Raw genomic sequence first — 21831 nt, forward strand, 5'->3', positions numbered from 1 at the left:
CATAGGGGCAGTATTATAGTAGTTATATTCCTGTACATAGGGGGCAGTATTCTAGTAGTTATATTCTTGTACATAGGGGCAGTATTATAGTAGTTATAGTCTTGTACATAGCGGGCGGTATTATAGTAGTTATATTCCTGTACATAGGGGCAGTATAATAGTAGTTATATTCTTGTACATAGGGGGCAGTATTATAGTAGTTATATTCCTGTACATAGGGAGCAGTATTATAGTAGTTATATTCTTGTACATAGGGGGCAGTATTATAGTAGTTATATTCTTGTACATAGGGGGCAGTATTATAGTAGTTATATTCTTGTACATAGGGGGCAGTATTATAGTAGTTATATTCCTGTACATAGGGGGCAGTATTATAGCAGTTATATTCTTGTACATAGGGGCAGTATTATAGTAGTTATATTCCTGTACATAAGGGGCAGTATTATAGTAGTTATATTCTTGTACATAGGGGGCAGTATTATAGTAGTTATATTCTTGTACATAGGGGGCAGTATTATAGTAGTTATAGTCTTGTACATAGGGGGCAGTATTATAGTAGTTATATTCCTGTACATAGCGGGCGGTATTATAGTAGTTATATTCCTGTACATAGGGGCAGTATAATAGTAGTTATATTCTTGTACATAGGGGGCAGTATTATAGTAGTTATATTCCTGTACATAGGGAGCAGTATTATAGTAGTTATATTCTTGTACATAGGGGGCAGTATTATAGTAGTTATATTCTTGTACATAGGGGGCAGTATTATAGTAGTTATATTCCTGTACATAGGGGGCAGTATTATAGCAGTTATATTCTTGTACATAGGGGCAGTACTATAGTAGTTATATTCTTGTACATAGGGGCAGTATTATAGTAGTTATATTCCTGTACATAGGGGGCAGTATTATAGCAGTTATATTCTTGTACATAGGGGCAGTATTATAGTAGTTATATTCCTGTACATAAGGGGCAGTATTATAGTAGTTATATTCTTGTACATAGGGGGCAGTATTATAGTAGTTATATTCTTGTACATAGGGGGCAGTATTATAGTAGTTATAGTCTTGTACATAGCGGGCGGTATTATAGTAGTTATATTCTTGTACATAGCGGGCGGTATTATAGTAGTTATATTCCTGTACATAGGGGCAGTATAATAGTAGTTATATTCTTGTACATAGGGGGCAGTATTATAGTAGTTATATTCCTGTACATAGGGAGCAGTATTATAGTAGTTATATTCTTGTACATAGGGGGCAGTATTATAGTAGTTATATTCTTGTACATAGGGGGCAGTATTATAGTAGTTATATTCCTGTACATAGGGGGCAGTATTATAGCAGTTATATTCTTGTACATAGGGGCAGTACTATAGTAGTTATATTCTTGTACATAGGGGCAGTATTATAGTAGTTATATTCTTGTACATAGGGGGCAGTATTATAGTAGTTATAGTCTTGTACATAGGGGGCAGTATTATAGTAGTTATATTCTTGTACATAGCGGGCGGTATTATAGTAGTTTTATTCCTGTACATAGGCGGCAGTATTATAGTAGTTATATTCTTGTACATAGGGGGCAGTATTATAGTAGTTATATTCTTGTACATAGGGGCAGTATTATAGTAGTTATATTCTTGTACATAGGGGGCAGTATTATAGTAGTTATAGTCTTGTACATAGGGGCAGTATTATAGTAGTTATATTCTTGTACATAGGGAGCAGTATTATAGTAGTTATATTCTTGTACATAGGGGGCAGTATTATAGTAGTTATATTCTTGTACATAGGGAGCAGTATTATAGTAGTTATATTCTTGTACATAGGGGGCAGTATTATAGTAGTTATATTCTTGTACATAGGGGGCAGTATTATAGCAGTTATATTCTTGTACATAGGGGGCAGTATTCTAGCAGTTATGTATAACACTCCTCTACCCGGTAGATGGTTCATGCCCCGCTGACCTGTCTGCTCCCCTTCCCGGTGCCGGCGGTCCCCATGCCTCCTCGGGATGAGCGGCGCCGGGCGGGCGGGGAGCTGCTCTGTATCCGGTGGTTTGCGCTGTTCCCCTCCGACATGTCCCGTTCAAAACTGCCGCTAAACCCAGCATCAACTGCCAGTTCTCTGATTGGACAAAAACATAAGAGGCGGAGTTCCTCAGAAGCGATTCCACGCCCATCCAAGTTTATTGATCACAGGACAGGCCCCGAGATATGTCAATCGTCAAAGAACATATCGCTACTTCCTTTCCGGATTGGCTGTGACTTAAAAGGGGCGGTGTTATGGTATAGCAATACGAAATGTAGCTGTCATTGGCTTGAACCGTTCGCTGCTTTGATTGGCTAATCCTTTAAAACGTTAGCCCCCTTTCACTACAACTCCCAGCAATCATTGCTTCTGGAGGTCACATGACACAAAAGTAACCAATCGAAGCAGAGCCCGTTTCTAAGGAAGGTAAGAACTGTCTTTCTGGCTGTTTGTTCTGTCTGTGAGAGTTTTATGCTCCCCGCTGCATCTCTGTGACCGCACTATGTACAGGGGGTGGTGGACTACAACTCCCAGCATGCTTTGGCACCTCGCATTCCTCAGCGCTCGCTGTAACGCATATCTCCGCTGCTGCCCCGCTCGCGCAGAGCTTTCGCTGTGTTGTTACATGAAGCGCAATGATAACGCCCCATGGAGAGGCGAATGTGCTGCGTTTTCTAGCAAAATCGTCCATTTGCAGCCGCAACCAATCAGGCACTTGCTTGCATGCTGACGGTTGGATGTTTGAGGTGTTAGCTGATCGCTGATTGGCTGCCGCGGCCATTTTGCTTTCTGTGCAGTGTCGACCTCTTCCTGTGAATGTTGTGGCGTTTCTGTTCCCCTCAGCTGCCTCCCCCTCTCCTGTTTCTCCAGTTTATCAACAATTAAAGCTATAACTGGCTGATAACTTTCCATAAATCCTCTTTTTCTTCCCCTCCACACCCATTATGGCCCATCTCCTGTTCAAAATACTTTTTCCACCATATTTAGGGGTATCCACCCAAAATGTGCACAAATGGCAACAACCTGTGTCCCAATGACAAAAGTAAAATATAATCTGATAACAAAACATCAATTTTTGGAAGGGTGTTTGTGATTTGGGAACGTTTTAAGATCTCTGCTTGCTGTCAGTGAATAGAAACGTTCATTCTAATGGGATCACTCTTCACAGATGAGGGTTTGCTGCCGTAGAATCCATGGAATATCCTATACCTGATGATCTGGACCACACTGTTGTGCTAGGAGCGGGGGTCCTGGGTATAATTTTGGTTAGGTACATGCAGTGCAACTCTATTCACTGACTGCATGCGGTTCTGTGATGTGTCAGATCACATTCGTGAGTATCAGCCACTTCAAATCCTTGGGATATGGTTAGGACCCCTATTTTGGGGATCCTTAAAGTCATATAGGGAATCGTTGTGTAATAATCAGCAGCACATGACTCTATACTGCGCTACATTGTATCACATGAGATCCAGGCTGATCTTCTAAAGCCACTGGGCACAATTGTAACAAACTATCAGCAGTGAATAGTATCTGGAGTAAAAGCCGGAAGGAGAAATCAATACGCCTGGGAGAGGACAGGGATATAGGAGAATGAGGAGGGTTAAAAGGAGGCAACTATTAACCCCTACGGGACACAGCATCTTTTGGCCTAAAGGACGCGGACCCATTTTTCAAATCTGCCCTGTGTCACTATAAGTGGTTATAGCGTGGGAACGCTATGAGAAATCCAGGGGATTTTGAGATTGTTTTCTCGTGACACATTGTACTTCAAATTAGTTTAAAAATTTGGATGAAATCTTTTGCGTTTAGTTATGAAAAAAAAACAAAATTTGGCAAAAAATTGGAAAAATTCTATATTTTCAACGTTCTAAATTCTCTACTTTTGATGCAGATAGTCATAGCACCCAAATAAATTCATAACTTACATTTCCCAAATGTCTGCTTTATGTTGGCATGGTTTTTTTAAGATTCCACATATTTTACTAGAATGTTCTGAGGCTCAGAATTTAGGTATCATTTTTCACATTTTTTGTAAAATCACCAAAACCCGTACTTAGATGGACCTGCTCAACTTCTAATTGACACTGAGAGGCCTAAATAATAGCGAGACTCGTAAATTACCCCATTGTGGAAACTACACCCCTCAACGTATGAAAAACCACTTTTAAGAAGTTTGTTAACCCTTTAGGTGTTTTATAGGGGTTAAAACAAAACGGAGGTGCAGTCTGAAAATTGTAATATTTTTTCACAATACACTCATTTTGGGTGGAAAATTAAACATTTACAATGGATTAAATGAAAAAAGGCTCCACAAAGTTTGATACCCAATTTCTCCCGAGTACACCGATACCCTATATGTGGTGGTAACCTGCTGTATGGGCGCACGGCCGGGCATAGAAGGGAAGGAGGCGCCATCCAAATCAGATTTGCTATGTCACATTGTACAGGCTATAATTTTTTTCTTTTTTTATTGTGCACCTATAGGGGCTTATTTCTTTTGCCACATGAGATGCACTTTTCTGGTACATAATTTTGGGGCATCTATAGCTAATTGGTGAGATTTAATTAAAGCTTTGTTGGTGGAGGAAATGAAAATCGTCAATTTTTAGGAACATTTTTATGTGGTTTTTTTTTGCCCGTTTACCATACCATAAAAATAGTATATTATTTTTATTCTATGGGTCGCCACGATTACAAAAATACTTCATTTATATATATTTTTAATTTTTTCCCATTTTTACTGAATAAAAAGTAATTTGGCAAAATTGTTGTTAATTTTAGCATCACCGTCTTTCATATGCATAACTTTTTTATTTTTCACCTCACAAATCTGTTTAAGGGCTTATTTTTTGCGAGAAGGATTGTTCTTTTTAGTGGTCTTATTTTAGATTGCGTAACTTTTTTAAATCACTTTTTAGAGCATTTTTAAAGGGCATTAATAAAAAATCATCTTTTTTTCAGAGAGTTTTTTGAGGTTGTTTTTTACGGGGTTCACTTTGCGGATCTAATAACGATTCTGTTTTATTATGCAGATTGTTACGGACGCAGGGATACCAAATATGTGGGGGTTTTGTGTATTTTATTCAATTGTACTGAATAAAAACTAATTTGGAGAAAATCTTATTCATTTTAGCCGGGCAGCTCCGGGGCACATGCCAGTCCTCGGAGCTGCCCAGGAGAGGATCGGATCCCCCGGTAAGCGGCACGGGGGATCCGATCCATAGGGGGAAGACCCTTACACGCCGCGGTCATGCTTGACCGCGGCGTGTAAGGGGTTAACACCCGCGATCGGAGTCGGCTCCGATCGCGGGTGTTAGCGCAGGCTGTCAGCTGTACTAGACAGCTGACAGCCGCTGCTTCTGGTACCGGCTCCGTTCGTGAGCCGGTGCCAGAAGCAGGACGTTATAGTGCGTCCTGGTGCGCTAAGTATCTAGCCACCGGGACGTACTATAACGTCCTGGTGCGCCTAGGGGTTAAAAATGTGTGACTGGATAGACTGGGAATTCTGTTTTATAAGAAAATAAATCCCCATCAGAATCCATCATGATAAACCAGGGACATTACTCATAGATCCAGGCACCGGGACTGTGGTAACTTCTTATGTGTGTTATCCATGGCCTCCGTCCTTCTAAAATCAACTTTTATAATTATCATAATGAGTCAGAAGGACTCTAGGGGTGTAACCAGAGCCCCTCTGTGCTGTAGCTTTATAGGCTGTTACACTGTGCAGGAGCAATTATCGCTCCCACTGTGTTAGATTATATCAGCCAGAGGTAGGGGAAAAGTGCTGAGGGGGTATTGGAGACAGTGTAACAGCCTGTGAAGCTGCAGCACAGAGGGGCTCTGGTAACACATCAAACAGCCCTTAAGGTACATTTGTATAACTTTAAAAGTTAGAAGGAAGGAGGGCATGGATAACACTTATCAGAAGATACCACCGTCCCGGTGCCTGGACCTATGAATAATGTCCCTGGTTTATCAGGATGGGTTTTGATGTGCATTTTCAATGAGGGTTTTAAATCTACCAACTAATCCCAAGTACCTGTCGGAAATCTGAAGTCTCCTATGAGGCTTCTGCTTCAGGAGTTACTCACAGCAAGCAGAGATTTTAAAATCAGGGATTGTAGTATATTGGATATTATAAAGTGACCCTATATTAAAGGGGGGTCAAATCACAATATTGGGGTTCTGTGCACCCAGAACTTGTAGTTAATCTCTAGCGATTTACAGAAGATCTTACGTCTTGGCTGGTTATAGCCACAAATGTCTGAACATGATGGGAGTTGTGTTTTTTTTCAGTGCTGGGGGAAGCAGAGGTCCATAATTGGTCAGGCATCGGCAGTGGAGCTTCACACTGAGGATATGGGGGGGGGGACTTTGGTGTCCTGTACTATTCATCTGTCTTCTCCTCTTCACCCGCAGCCTTCGTTGACAATGCTGGATCACATTGCATCAAATCTGGGCCTCTCCAAGGAGAAGATATCTGAGAAGATCCTCAATCACGCCCTGGAGATCATCTACCTGCTGACGGGAGAAGTAAGACGTATCACATCACTATATCCAGGCAGTACCTTCATTTAAAGGGGCTTTCTAGGAACTCTGAGGTGGCTCCTGGATCCCGCGTTGCTCCGGTACTTCCAGTTTACGACTCTGCGCCCACCCGGAAGTTCTAGAGGGTCCGGGGACCACACTTGACTAACAAATGGACCAGGGGGCAACAAAGGAAGTGAATTCCTTTGGTCTAAGAGTGGGTGTAATGGTTCCTGTGACCACCCTAGATCCAAGCCAAATACCGTATGTACTGGAACAACGTAGGAACTTCTTTTCCCCTTCAGTTATCCTAGAAAACCCCTTTAAATTACAGCTGTGATCCGTGACTGCTGCCTTGTCTATCGGAGTCTAAAGTAGTGTGAAATCCAACGGTCTGTCTCGGAAGTATTAGCTGTCCCTCCTCCGTGCTTTACACTGCAGCTCTGCCTCCTTTTACAGGCTGCTAGGACTTGCAGCACATTTTGTACATACACAGTGGCAGGTATGAGCAGGCAGAGCTGCAGTGTAAAGCATCAGGGGGAGGTGGAAGCAGACGTCCTATATATAGAGACCTGTGTAGTATCATTACTACAGGAGTAACAATCCTCTGTCTGTGCACTTCTGTCTTGTAGAAATATGTCCTTGTGATGAAGAAGTCTCCGCACTGCTGCATTCACCCAAAAGCAGAGACGGTGAGCACCCATCATGTTGTGATAACGCTGTCTGCCGATTCTATACTCTACTGGACCCTGAGAAGCCTAAAGGGGTTGGGTTCCTGTTCTAATGACGTGGCAGTCCAACCCCTTTACAGTGGGGGTCCGATTCCCTCATCTGGAGATATTGTGTGTGAACATGGCCCAAGCTCGTATTTATGAGCCAGTACAGCAGAGTAGTGCTGGATGTGCTCCTTGTGTATTGTAATTGGTCTCTTCTGAACTGACCTAGAGGTCGGCCTCCTTGCGGCCATCACTGTGTTTGTAGGTGCCTGTGAAATGCGATGACATCGCCGTCTATTTCTCTATGGAGGAATGGGACTATGTGAAAGGACACAAGCAGCAGTACCAGAACATCATAACCGAGACCGGACCTGTCACCGACACAATGGACATCGCAGACCCAGAGACGGCAGAGGATGACCATGACCGGAGCTCCCCAGGTAATCTCCATAGAATAACTTTATTAGTAGAATTACACATAAATCAGACAGAGCGCCAGTCATGGGAGGAGGAATGGATGGCGACTCCTCATAAGGGGTCACACAATAACTTACCCTGGAAATACGGCTTAGGAGGAACACTGTGGGTATGGATGTAGACCCCAGTATAGCACCTCAGGGGCAAAAATTACTCATAATGCTGGTGCCTGGGTCTGGTATACTGCTCATAGTCCTTTATATCCTTCTATATTTCTTTATTAAGAATTATCAGATCTCCATGTGGAAGAAATAGACTACGACTCCATCAGTGCAAAGAATGTTGTGGAGTGTGATGAGGAGGAAGAGGAGGACTACAAGGAGAAACACAGATATGCCCGGAGCAGTGCACACCCCGGGACCTCTGCAGGTAGGAGGGCAAATAATATGCTGGGAACATACATAACACGTATTATACTCAGGAGCTGCACTCACTATTCTGCTGCTGGTGCAGTCACTGTGTACATACATGACATTACTTATCCTGTACTGATCCTGAGTTACATCCAGTATTATACACCAGAGCTGCACTCACTATTCTGCTGCTGGTGCAGTCACTATGTACATACATGACATTACTTATCCTGTACTGATCCTGAGTTACATCCTGTATTATACCCCAGAGCTGCACTCACTATTCTGCTGCTGGTGCAGTCACTGTATACATACATGACATTACTTATCCTGTACTGATCCTGAGTTACATCCTGTATTATACCCCAGAGCTGCACTCACTATTCTGTGAAGGAATAACCCTTTATGCTGTGATTTCTCGGCAGCCACCTCCTTTCCGTCCATCATAGATGACTCCATCCCTGTGACCTCATTACTGAATGAAAGTGAAATCAAGGTAGAGATGACGGAAGAGATAAAGGAGGACGGTACATATGAGAGCCTAGTTAATAAGACTTATACCCCGGCCGCTGCACCTGCCCCCCACTATCGCTGGCACCCCAACATCTGGAGCGTCAGCGAACGCTTTATATGTGGCGGCAACAGCAGAAGCTTTTACCCGTTCACGAACATTAAACCCTCCAACCAGGACAAGCCCCCGGAGCCGTCGCGCCTGCAGTTCATCGACCGGGTGCTCTTGGAGGAGAAGCCTTTCCGGTGCATCGCCTGCGGACAGATGTTCAAGCACAAGTCCAGCGCCATGAGACATTACAGCGTGGTGCACGGGGTGAAGCCCCACCAGTGCGACGAGTGCGGCAAAAGGTTCTCCACCAAGTTCAAGTCTGTCATCCACAAGTGCAACCCCCGCAAAAACAGGGATGTCTGGGATGACCAGGCGGGGTTCAACACCTAGGAATCAATGGTGATGGCGTCTTCTATTCGTATTCTATCCTTCTTAAAGGGGCACTCTAGATTAAACTGACCGGGGTGTGATGTCAATGGGGAGCCTGAATGGGAGTTCTCAGTTTTATCTGGAGTGTTCCTTTAACATCTAAAACAATCAATCAGTCCTTGAGTTTAGCCCATATGGTCATCATTAGATCTTAAAGGGGTGGTCCCACCTCTGCCTCGCAGGTGCTGCCCTCTTCTTTAACTTTGGCTATTGAATTCCCCTATAAGTCGATGGAAAGAGGCCACATGCGACCACCTTCCAAATCACAGTGCATGACCCATGTTATTGTGAACGGGATAAAGGGGATGTCAATTAATGGACACTAAGTTGGTGTCTCTTGATCTAATTGGGTTCCAAATTATCTGTAGATTTAATTTCATACGTGTTTTATAGCTTTATTTTTTTGCTGCTGCAAATCTCCTGCAGAGATGTAGATTTATGTAAAATATATGAAGTTAATATTGAGCATCCACTAGGGGGAGCTGACTGCATTCTGCTTTTGCATTAAAGGAAACCTACCACTTGAAGCAATGGCAATACCGAGCACCAGCTCAGGGTGAGCTGATGCCGGAGCTTATTTTAGTTAGTGTTTTAAACCGCGGTATCGCGGTTTAAAACACTTTTTAAACTTTATAGCCGGCGCAGGCAGGTACGCGCTCGGCGCTTACCGTGCGCGCGGCTACATAGGAAGTGAATGAGAGCCGCGTGCACGGTGAGCGCCGAGCGCGTACCTCCCTGCGCCGGCTATAAAGTTTAAAACACTAACTAAAATAAGCTCCGGCACCAGCTCACCCTGAGCTGGTGCTCAGTATTGCCATCGGAAACCTGCCACTTCAAGTGGTAGGTTTCCTTTAAAGGACTTTTCCTTAAAGGGGTTTTCTCATGAAGACAAGTGGATAGGGGCCTAGCTTGCTGATCAGTGGGGGGTCTCAGTGCTGAGACCCCCACAGATCACGAAATTGGCCACGCATGACCGTTCTGCTCCATTAATCTCTATGGAGCTGAGGGAAATTGCTGAGCGCCGCGCTCACTGATCACCATCAGCACCATAGAGATTAATGGAGCAGGACGGTCATGCGCAGCCATCTGCTCCATTAGTCTGATGGAGCAACAAGGGGTCTGACGGAGGTACGTAGGACCCCATTGGTCCCCTTGTTTTTGTGATCTGTGGGGGTCTCAGCTCTGAGACCCCCACTGATTGGGAAGTAAAGGTAGGGCCTAACTTGTGTTCATGATAAAAATAAAAACCCCTTTAAGTCTTCAGTATGAGATTGGTTGAGGCTTAACCCAACTGATCAGATGTTCTCTGCTGCTAATAAACAGAAGAGGAGGCAGATGGCGCCGTTCTCTGTGTAATGGTCAGCTTTCGTTACTGCAGATTAGGACTGATTCATTTGTATGGGAGCTACGCTGCAGTGACTATTTTCAGCCACAGCACAGAGAATGGAGCTGTCAGCTTCCTCAAGGGGTGGCTAGGTGTAGGACCTCCATGAATCTAATAATGACTGACATGACATATACCTGGATATGCTATCAATATTATTAGATCTGTGACGAAATGTATGCAGTGAACTCATAAGCTCCCTCTAGGGGCGACTAGGGTCAATCATTTAATTTTGGGTCTGTGCAGACACTTTGAATTCGAAAAGTTGATCTGGACCTAAAGGATGCTGTTACAGTTATTGGATCCAGGATGGAAGTGATGGATTGATCACTTTTGTGTCACTTCAGCTCTTTCAGGGCCCCTCACCCAGCTTTCCTCAAGTCCTGAATTGTATCCGTTCCATGATATGAGATGCTTCTGAGTATTTAACTTGTTCCATATGTGATGATAGAAAAGCTGGAAGAGACCCTGGAGGGAGGTGAAACGGTGGGAAAAGTGTGTGAATTATGGAAAAAGTGAAAACCTGATAATAATGGTGAGATTTTGTATTGATTAATTACAGGGGAAGCTGGGTGACCTTTTTCCCACCCTGACCCCAGGGACATTTTTCTGATTCTTGGAGGTGTTATCCAATTTCAGCAAAATAATTCATATTGTTTGTGTAATGAAAAGTTATAGAATTTAGCAGTTTACTTTCTGTATCAATTCCTCAGTTTCCTAGATCTCTGCTTGCTGTCATTCTATAGGAGGCTTCACTGTTTACTTCCTGTAGATAAACACCGTTCCCTGGTCATGTGATGTCACACAGGTGCATGGCTCATAACACACAGGTCTGATTGCACTTGTGTGACATCACATGACCAGGGATATGAGCCGTGCACCTGTGTGACATCACTTGACCGGGGATATAATGAGCCGTGCACCTGTGTGACATCACATGACCGGGGATATGAGCCGTGCACCTGTGTGACATCACATGACTGGGTATATAACGAGACGTGCACCTGTGTGACATCAAATGACCGGGGATATAATGAGCCGTGCACCTGTGTGACATCAAATGACCGGGGATATAATGAGCCGTGCACCTGTGTGACATCAAATGACCAGTTTTTGTCCACAAGAAATAAACTATAAATCTTCTAGAAATCCATCCAAGTAATTGGAAAATTTTAGAACTTTTTGTTACACAAATAATTTACTTTTTTTTTTTTTATATATATATATATGGGAGTGCAGGTAGTAACAGTTTCCCCCATTGGACAACCATTAAACATGTCCGGGGGATCCCAGCGTGAATTGTACCTATTATGTCTCTGCATCCCAATTATGTGATGGATATTGGATTCTTACTGTGTTATGAAGGATGTTGGAAGATTTTGGAATTTGCCTTTTTTTTTTTTGTAATTGAATGGTCCAATGGAAATTACTTAAGATAAACTTTTTGTAGAGTTTGTTTTTTTTTTTTTCCATTTCGAGTCCGTAAAGCAGAAGCGCATCTCTGCGCAGAAATAAAGCCTTGAGTTCTGCTCCAGGAACCGGTGTGATCCTGAACTCGGAACGTTATCCAAAAAAAAAAAACTATTGTTTGTCAGAATCCCGATGTAAAGCCAACAGGGCCGCGGAGTCCAACTCTGCAAACATATAAAAACATAAATGAAAAATCTGAAAGAGAAAATAATTTAAAGGAAACCTACCATTTGCTTTTATACATTATGAACCAATCATACCTTGAGAATGCTGTAGCGACACTGATGCAGAAACATATCTTGTTTATTCCTTGTATCAGGTGGTTTTACTCAATAAACAAATTATAAAATTTTGATAATGAGGCTCTTACCCTAATTATACACTCCGACAGCAGCCATAAGGCTGCCTCATCCCGCCCCCCATAAGCCTTCCTAGGAGCCTGTGACAGTATACTGCAGGGCCTTATGCTGCAATGTCATTCAGGACCTTGGGAAAGCTGGCTGCCATACATAAACACATTAGTCACACACACACCACACACACTGCCTCAACTGTCCAGACAGGACTAATCAACGTAAGCCGATGACTCATACACAGCAGTTGGGAAATGGTGCAGTGATTGATTACTTCTGCCTGTCAGGGACAACACAGTGATTACATCGTTCTCTGGAACAGTGCATAATTAGGGTGAGGAGAAGCACAGAGCAGCCACAGGAGTGACAGAGCCTCTTTATCGTAATTTTATAATTGTTTTCAGCAAAACCACTTGGCTCAGTGATTAAACAAGATAGGTTTCTGCATCAGTGTAGCTACAGCATTCTCAAGGTAGGTTTGCTTCATAATGCTTCAAAGCAAATGGTAGATGTTCTTTAAATGCTGATCTAATGATTTATTCCAGGGGTGAACAACATTTATTGGTCCAAGGGTTACATTGTCAAACTTTAAGGGGCCGCATCACTAAGCGGCACCCTAGAAGCAACAGCAATCTCAGTACAGTGGAATATACCATCTCCAAGATATTATAAACATCACCCCAGAAACTGCATTCAGACAGGTTCTCCGAGAGCAGATAATAATGGTACCCAAGAGTGAACAAAAATAAAATGTTCTTCTTTCCTGGCTCTTCTGCAGTTTTTCTCTTCTCCATGTGCTGCTGTGTATCCCCTACTGGCGGTATGTGCTGGCATCAGGACCCAGAGTGAAGCTGCATCTGAAAAGGACCTGAGAGCAGTACAGTACAGCTGATAAGAACTTGCCACTCCGAGGTTGGCTCTGCTCCGTGTCCTTACTCTGACACATACAACCAGAGTTGGGACTCAGAACAACAGGAGAGAACCATAGAGCAGTGAGAACTTCTCAGCTGCACTGCCCTCTACCCAACCCCCTGCAGCAATGATCTGGCATCAGTTATGGAAGTGCTCGTCAGACTCTTGACCATTAGGTGGCATGTGACCTGTTGGCCACAGGTTGAGCACTCCTGTTCCAGTTGAGATGAATGTGGCTGCACTTTATGTACATGCTCAGCAGTGAAGAGAGATGACTATGGCTGCACTTTATGTACATGCTCAGTAGGGAAACAAGATGAATGTGGCTGCACTTTATGTACATGCTCAGCAGTGAAGCTATTTTACTACAAATTGAATGAATGAGACACTGGAAAGGAATAGCCACATTTATCTCAGCACTGCTAGAGCGACCAGGAAAACAGGGCTGTGGAGTTGGTGACCATTTTGGTGGAGTTGGAGTCGAAATTAGGGAATATGAAGTTTTGCTTGGTGACTGCACAGCCCTGAAAGCGAGAAGTCCCCCATCACCCAGTAGGGAAGAGTGGTAGATGCTCAGCTATAGGCTCCAAGGCCCAGCTCTCAGTACAGTAGAGGCTTCAGATTACACAACTACAGGCAGTCCCCGGGTTACATACAAGATCGGGTCTGTAGGTTTGTTCTTAAGTTGAGTTTGTATGTGAGTCGGAACTGTATATTTTATCATTGTAATCCCAGCCAGAACTTTTTTGGTCTCTGTGACAATTGGATTTTAAAAATGTTGGGTTGTCATAAGAATTAAAAAACTATAAAGTTTCATTACAGACCCCTGTGATAACTGTTACAGCTCTTTATTGTAACCTAGGACTAAAGTACAATAAATTACCAATATCCAGAGGTCCGTTTGTAACTAGGGGTCGTATGTAAGTCGAGTGTTCTTAAGTAGGGGACCGCCGGTACTATGATTATCGCTTCCTATTGTACAATCACTTATAACAGGAGTCACCACCACGCTGTCAAATGTTTAACCCCTTTAAATCTGAGCTTGATAGCCTCATAGGCAACTACGGCCCAAATCTTCAATGAGGACATGCATATGCCACATATAATCAGAGGGAAATTTATAATAATCCTAGGTAGGATCATAACATTTCCCTTGTTTAGATGAAAGAATATGGAGGATCTTCTTTACTCTGATTTGATCTATGGTCGGGAAGCCAAGGTAACGCTTGAAGCACCCAGGGAAAAAAAAAAAAAAAGGGTCTTAGATCCTCAGCTACGGGATCTAAGGCCAAGCTCTCAATACTGTCTTGCCTTTGGATTACACAACAGTTAGGGTAGCACTACCTACTGTATGATCACTTATAACAAGAGGAACTTCTAAAAGGTTCCAATCCAGTAGAGATAGGCCCCGCCCAGGAGGTTCTAACATTCCCCGCCGATGAGGTTCCAATCTGAGATGGAAATGAAGAGAACATAGGAGCTACGGGGCCACACCTGCTCCAGGTGCAGTGAACAATGATAAGGAAACGGAACTCCCCACATTGGTTATCTATTGCCCGATGAAATACTGAACCCAATATATGGACCCTGGATCACTGACCAGGCACAGCCATATATAGTTTCCTCTTTGGTCTGGTGTCTGAAGTGAATGGGTCGGATTCGTAACTGCTGGTGTCAGCTATGTAAGCTCCCCCCTTCCCGGCCGAGTACAACACTCAACGCAAGCTGGTTGGACATGATTTTATTTTATGCCTTTGGATCACAGTCGCTGAATAGATGAAAACATGTTACATTTGTGTCCCTTCTAAAGGAGCACCAGGGACACTTGGATCGGAACAGGCCCGGAAGTGTTTGTGCAGCTCTGGCTCTTCGGGACATGCAAGTTACCATCCAGCCCTATATATTTATATATATATGATTTCGCCTCTGTCAAGAAGATACAAGTTTGTTTCTTGTATTCTCCCTCGACGTCCTAGTCTACAGATATAACTAGTCATTGGGGGTCATTTATCTTATCTCCGTTAGTTTTTAATCGTCATTTTTCCGTCTTCTTCTTTGGTAATTTATCAGACTCACTTTTTACTTAAATGGTTGTTTTTTTTTTTTCTTCAGATCTCTATTTGAGACATTTGTTACACAAATGTCGCACAAAATGTCTCAAGTCACTTCTTTCCATTTACTAAGTTTTCTTCACTATGGTTTAGTCTGGAGTTTTTTAGCGCCAATAAATGTTGCAGATTTGAGACAATATGAAATGATAAATGTCACTGGACATCTGGAATAGAAGACAAATCAGTCTTCCTGACGAAAAAAAAAAATGTCAAAGGGTCCCCAAAAAGGCGCAGAAATTGCAATGCGCCAAAAAAAAGGTCTAATAAAAAACGAATAAAGATAAATGACCCCCATTATGTCTCCAATCTCAAGGATTCTTTTCATTTCCTCTTCTGGAAGAGTCATGGTGCCTCGGTCCTGGTCATCCCTTGGTCTGGTTCTGCTAGGACTTCTCCGACTCCTTGGCGTGGACTTTACGTTTGTGCTTGTTGAGGGTTGAGTTGTCGAAAAAGCATTTATCGCACTGCGGGCAGGAGAAGGGCTTCTCCCCGGTGTGGGACAGTTCATGGCGAAGCATGGTGGCCTTACAGGCAAAGCCCTGCTCGCAGTGTCTGCAGGTGAACGGCTTCTCCCCCGAGTGTAGTCGCCGGTGGACCACCAGGTTGGCATACTGGCAGTAGCTCTTCCCACAGTCTTGGCACACGTGTGGCTTCTTCTCGGCATGCATACCGGAGTGCTTGACCACACTGGATTGCCTGGTGAAACGCTTCCCGCAGACAGGACAGGTATACGGCTTCTCCTTGGTGTGGACCACCTTGTGGAGCACCAGATGGGAATGGTTAGTGAATCTCCGTCCACACTCGGCACAGGAGAAGGGTCTTTCCCCGGTGTGGATCCTGTGGTGGGTCTGCACATGGTTCTTGCAGGAGAACTTCTTCCCGCATACGTCGCACGGATACTGTCCTTTCCCTGTATGCATTTTCATGTGACGGCTGAGAGACGCTTTGGTGCTGAATCTTTTCTTGCACATTCCACACGGATTCGGCTTTGCTCCTGACTTTGATTTTCTCCGTCTTTTATTGGTGACGGTTATTTGGTAGATAATTTCCGACCTCATGGTCTCATTGTCTATGAAGTTGTTATCTGGTAGAAGAAAGACAAAAGTTTAAACAAAGACGTCCAGCTTATTAGTAGAGATGAGCAGACCCGAGCTTCTGGTGCGGATGCCCAACTCGACGTATTGTTAGCAAAACAACCAATCCAGCAACTTGACGCCCCTAACAATGGCTATGACTGGCCACAAATGTCCCCCTGGCAAATCATGGCCCGACCCCGTGACCTCCACCAATCACGAGAGTCCTGTTTTCACTAATGAATAGAGCAGAAGGTTGAGCATGGCTCTTGTGGCTCTATTCATACCAAGAGATCATCAGAACGTGTTGAGCACAGTGCTCAGGTATCTCAGGTAATCATTTATTGTCCGGGGATAGTGAAGGGCTGTGCTCAGCAACTTCAGACACTCACATAGACAGGGAATGGAGCGACAGGACACATGCTCAACCTGCTGCTCCATTCGTTAGCAAGAGCGGTGATTGGCGTAGGTCCCATCAGTAGGGATCAGATTGTTACATAACCCCTATAACATCTGCTGCGTCATTATCTAGTAGCGGGACCATTCTGTAGTCATCTTACTTCCCAGGGGTCTTACCTAGTGCAGAGAGTGGAGCCGCGAACGTCTCCTCAGGCTCCTTTGAGATTGGAACCAGAACTGAAGGAAACTGGGAGAAATCTGGAGATAAATGAAATTCAAAAATAAGTCAAATATCGACCATCGTACATCAATGAAAATTCCTGGACAATCCCTTTAAGTTGACAATACTAAGTAGATGAGTAGCCCCCACTGATGATGGGACTATAATAAATCTACAGAATGAAGATAAGGCCTTGATCCTCGGACCTGTGCGGCTGGGGTCCTCGCTGGGCTCCTCGGGGACGTCCATAGGCTCTGACTTCACAGCACATGGCAGGACACAACCCACACTGACTACAGGCGGCACATCTAGAAAGGAGAACATATCATCACAACACTGATACCGACACATACAGCGGATGTCTCCACCCTGTCTTAAAGGCAAAGGTTTCTTCCGTACCCCCATAATCTCCAGTGTCCGGCTCCTGCTTGATACAAGGCTCCGCAGGGATCACATGCTCAGCGTCATGCTGGTTTATAGGATCGGGATCTGCTGTGAGGGATGAAGGAAGAGAACATTAACCACCACTTTCCTATAGGCAGTTATCAAGGATATTTTCAGATGGACATCACCTTTAAAGGAAACCAACCGCATGGGTGTGGCGCTACTAAGCCAAGTACGCGTACATGTAGGCGTGTACATCCGGAAACCAGATCAGTTCTTCTTTTTGCTTCCAACAGATTTATTTTTTTTAGAAAAAGCCTTTTAAAATCATGCAAATGAGCCTCAGGGGCCCCTGTATACATAACATCAGCTCCTCCAGGCTCAGTAGCATGCTAATTTTTTACGTCTCCATTCGGAAAAGGCAGAAACGCCAAAGAAAGGTGTGAACAATTAGACAATGGAGCCAAACGGGGCTTTTGTAAGTATCAGGAGCCCCTGAGGCTCATTTGCATACGTTTAAGAGATGTTTTCTCACAAACTAAGCTATTAGAAGCATAAAGAAGGACAGATCCTGCTTCAGGAGGCACACGCCAGGGTAGATTTCCCTTAAAGGACATTATCATCAGTTTAGACGTGTATCGGAACGGGAGGAGACGAGGTGATGTAACTCTATATTATCGCAGTCGCTGCGTAAGGAGTTATAATAAAAGAAGAAAGTCTTAGTAGGACACATCTACCGTCTGTAAAAAGGAAGTGAGAATTCCAGGGGACTATGCTACCATCTTTGGCCAAGATCGGGTAGATTAACTTTCAACATGCCTGATCCCATGTTCTCAAAGGAGGCAGGACCCCATCAGGCAACAATCTTTCCCCCACCCCCATTGAGATACAGGATGATACTGCTCCAGGACACATCCCAAGACTCCACTTTACCTCTCGCTTCAGTCATTTGCTTGTAGTCATAATGTTCCCCGTGCCCTTCCAGATACTCCCACTCATCCTTAGAGAAGTAGACCGCCACGTCCTGACACTTTAAGGGCACCTGAAATACAAGAAGGGCACCAAATACTCTGGGTCAACCTGTCGTTCCATCAATAACGATTAAACGTGGAACCGCCCCTTTAAGTTAAAGGGAACCCGTTACCAAATTTTACCCTACTGAACTACAAACCCCCTTAAGTAGAGGATGAAATGTCCTTTCTAAAATTCTCCTCCTTTATGTGAAATTTCCCCGTTTACCTATAAAAAATATCCCACAAAGTCAGGCAAACATGACTCTTCTCACATGAGATAAGTCAAGTTCAGTCATTTCAGGTGGATAGGGGGAGCCCCGATCTTCTGTTCTATAGCACCTAGAGACTTGCAGTAGGCGTCACATTAAATATATAGATCTCATCTTTCAGAGCACACCAGGCTTATGGCATTGTGAGCTACAGAAGATACAGGCAGCTAAAGACATAGCTGGAAATGTAAGCTGCAGATAAAGATCCAGTTTTTGCCTATTATTTACCTGCCTGTGTGTCCAATTCTGTAGCTCACCGAACCACAAGCTTTATGGGATCTGAGAGATTAGATTCTTTTCTTTAATGTGACACCAGCACAATGTTTCTAGGTGCTACAGAACAGAAGATAAGGGTTTCAGAAGAGACACTCCTGCTGCAACCACTAAACTTGACTCATCTCATGTGAAATACAATGAGAAGAGTCATATTTGACTGACTTTGGAGGAAAATTTTTATGGGAAAATGGACGAGAACTCTAGAAAGGACATTTTATCCCCTACCTGAGGGGGCTGCTAGTTTAATAGGACAAAATCTGATGACAGGTTCCCTTTAACACGCTGTTATCAATTTAGTCGAAATACAACCTGTAAAGATAAGTCCTTACTGGACCATCCCTTTAAGAACCTTTTGAAGCTTTCTCCAATCCAAGTTTCTCACCTCACACGTCAACAGCCCGATGATCTTATTGGCCAGCTCCAGGATCTTCTTCTGATCCGAGTCCTGTATTCCAAGGAGGGTGAACGAGAGATCGGGACTCGTCACTGGAGGGTCTGTGGCGCCGTTGCGAATTTCGGCTGCGCAGAGGCTGTAAGTGCACTTGTCTTCATCAGTCGCTCTCTTCACAATAATGTAGTCCTACAAGAAGAGCAGAAGACCCTGAAGGTCCAGTAGAAACCCTCACAGATCTATAATAGCAGAAGAGTGGACAGTCCTGTGGGCAGAGAGTGCTTAGAGCAGCTCGCTCTCTGCCTCTATCACAGCAGGAAGTCTCAGCATTATCTCAACAAACCCCGACTACAAGCCTCACCTCCACAGTCAGGAGACAAATCATCTCCAGGGTGTGGTTCAATATGGCCTCTGCCTTCTCCATCGTCTCCACACATATATCGCGCCCTAGAAAGAGAAGATTTTGGTTACAGTCGTGGAAGTGATAAACTTTGGCACCGCACCTGCCTGCGGGTTGCGTCTGACATTGTGCCTCCAATACAGTTAATTAGGATAGAGCTGCAAAAGCACATACGACCTGTAGACAGTAGATGCTGTTTTTTGGATAAAGTTTTTTGGATACAGAATGTTAGTAGAAGCAGGACTGTGAAAACTGGATTTATATTCTAGGATTGTCGCTCTTTCTAGTGAACTGGGGATGTGTCCTCACACTGCTGCGCTCTCTGCAGCCAGTATAAGGTTTTGTCCCTGGAGAGATGTGTAGGATCGTAGGACTGTAAAATATGCATTTACATTCCAGGATTGTATCTTCTCCAAGTGCACATGGGTGTCCTCACCCTGCTGTGCTCTTAGCCCAATGCAATCATCTGCTCTGCAGCCCCACTTCTCTGCATAAAAGCTGTTCAAGGCTTCAGTTTGAACACTACAGTAGTCACTACAATGGGGAGCAGTAGAAGGCAGGCCCTATGTGACAGCTCGGTCCAAAGCGCTGAGAGCACAGCAGTGTGAGGACACATACCTAGTGCAAACACACAATGAAACCACTCGGATGTGGAGGCGACTACATGCTGGACAGCACTCCTGACAATGAAATCGGATCTTGGCACAATACTGGATCAGATGGGCGCCTCCTAGGATCACTCTGCATATCCCAAATCACCCCACAGCAGAGAAAATCCCTTTAGACTAGTCTGTTACTGACAGCAAGCAGAGATTTTGCCATTTTAGTTTATAAAGTAGAACCTGATCTATGGGCGGAGCCCTGGTCACTAAGGGCGGGGCCTCTCCTCTGGATACTACAAGGGCGGGGCCTTAATCCTAAACATGAGTGGACGTGAAGGAGGGGCACTTGTCGGTTTATGGTAGAGCCCCTAAAACAACTAATCAGCTCTCACTTTCTCCTCTGCAGGCTATAAGAATGCTATACGGTAGTCATTTTCCATATGTGACTTAAAGGGGCAGATCCCAGGTGCATGTATGGAGTCACGTGATCACCTGCGGCTCTGCCTGTGTATGACACCGTACAGACACGATAACGCGTACCCCCCGCTCCTGTCCCCGCACACAGACAGCGCTATGACGCGCACATGTAAACACTTAGCGCACTCCAAACAAAGCTCCTACCTTCTCCGACCATGTGAGTGGGCGTGTCCGTCAATGCTCTGCTCCTATTGGCTCCCTGGGGTATGCCATCCAAAGGCATTCTGGGAGTCGTAGTCGCTGCTTTATAATCCGTTAACAATCACTTGCTTCGTGAAACTACAACTCCTATGATTCCATTATTTTCACAGCGGTTTGGGATTTGTAGTTCCGCAGCGCTGATTCGTCGATACACACAGCAGCAGCGGGACTACAATTCCCGAGATTCCACCGAAGACTCTCTGCACTTTCATTGGTTGTTTTCTATCGCCCTTTGCATGTCGGGATGTGTAGTTCAGAGTAGCTAATTGGTCGTAAGGTTGTAGGACCTATGGACTACATTGCCCAAGATTCCACAGTAACATTCGCGCGTGATATTCACCAGCTCCCGATGCATTCTGGGATGTGTAGTTCAGCGTTGGTTACTGATTTCCAGCCCCATCCCAGAGTTTTGGGGGCAGTGGATATTGAGGTTACTGTCCTGGGGGGTCGTCCTATCCTGTAGCGTGTGATGTAGTAGGATAATAGCAGAATACACAGAACAGTTCTGTCCTAAGTGGCTAAAATTCAACAGTGGGACAGTGTTTTGTTTATAAACTCCAATCTTTTGCAATTTTCTACAAGTTGTGTATCAGTTTCTCTACATGTTCGTGATCTCTGCTTGCTTTCTGTGAATGGAAACTAGAAATCTTTACTGGCAGTGCTCCGGACACAAACAGGTACCAGGACACCCGCTGTGTACATCACATGAGGGGGGGAAAGTGGCAGATCGAGAGGTGACCCCGGGTCATTGGGCAACTGTTCACCATCTGCAATCTGCAGATAACCATTCACTTAC

General features: G+C 44.3%; 3 protein-coding genes and 1 long non-coding RNA gene across 8 annotated transcripts in view; 2 read left to right on the plus strand and 2 right to left on the minus strand.

The window, feature by feature from the left end:
- The window catches only part of LOC140078033 (WD repeat-containing protein 62-like), a 24032-nt gene extending 21635 nt beyond the window's left edge, over positions 1 to 2397 (minus strand). Inside the window, exon 1 of the mRNA XM_072125812.1 lies at positions 1967 to 2397. Within this exon, the coding sequence (XP_071981913.1) occupies positions 1967 to 2080 (114 nt within the window). The 5' untranslated portion in view covers positions 2081 to 2397. The remainder of the gene's footprint in view (positions 1 to 1966) is intronic.
- On the plus strand, positions 2328 to 9474 carry LOC140078034 (uncharacterized). The gene is made up of 6 exons (XM_072125813.1): positions 2328 to 2456; positions 6456 to 6569; positions 7196 to 7255; positions 7545 to 7719; positions 7982 to 8125; positions 8535 to 9474. The coding sequence occupies exons 2-6, from the start codon at positions 6468 to 6470 to the stop codon at positions 9059 to 9061; spliced, it is 1008 nt and encodes a 335-aa protein (XP_071981914.1). The 5' UTR covers positions 2328 to 2456; positions 6456 to 6467; the 3' UTR covers positions 9062 to 9474.
- Positions 9475 to 9880: 406 nt separating this feature from the next.
- Positions 9881 to 11683, plus strand: LOC140078088 (uncharacterized). The gene is made up of 2 exons (XR_011849892.1): positions 9881 to 10576; positions 10701 to 11683. It is a non-coding gene; the product is annotated as an uncharacterized lncRNA (long non-coding RNA).
- Positions 11684 to 14944: 3261 nt separating this feature from the next.
- Positions 14945 to 21119, minus strand: LOC140077054 (uncharacterized). Of its 5 annotated transcripts, none has more exons than XM_072123910.1 (8): positions 20979 to 21119; positions 19717 to 19802; positions 19347 to 19544; positions 18340 to 18448; positions 17422 to 17511; positions 17229 to 17330; positions 16980 to 17060; positions 14945 to 16414 (listed from the first exon to the last, which is right to left on the minus strand). In XM_072123910.1, exons 1-8 carry the CDS (start codon positions 21055 to 21057, stop codon positions 15714 to 15716), a joined length of 1446 nt encoding a protein of 481 aa, XP_071980011.1. In that variant the 5' UTR covers positions 21058 to 21119; the 3' UTR covers positions 14945 to 15713. The 5 variants fall into 5 exon arrangements, with proteins under 5 accessions (XP_071980011.1, XP_071980010.1, XP_071980013.1 ...); XM_072123909.1 differs by having other exon boundaries at positions 17422 to 17514; positions 20979 to 21118; XM_072123912.1 differs by having other exon boundaries at positions 17422 to 17514; positions 20850 to 20979.
- Between the last annotated feature and the right edge of the window lie 712 nt (positions 21120 to 21831).

This window comes from Engystomops pustulosus, chromosome 9, assembly GCF_040894005.1.
Source record: "Engystomops pustulosus chromosome 9, aEngPut4.maternal, whole genome shotgun sequence".
Taxonomy (NCBI): Eukaryota; Metazoa; Chordata; class Amphibia; order Anura; family Leptodactylidae; genus Engystomops; species Engystomops pustulosus.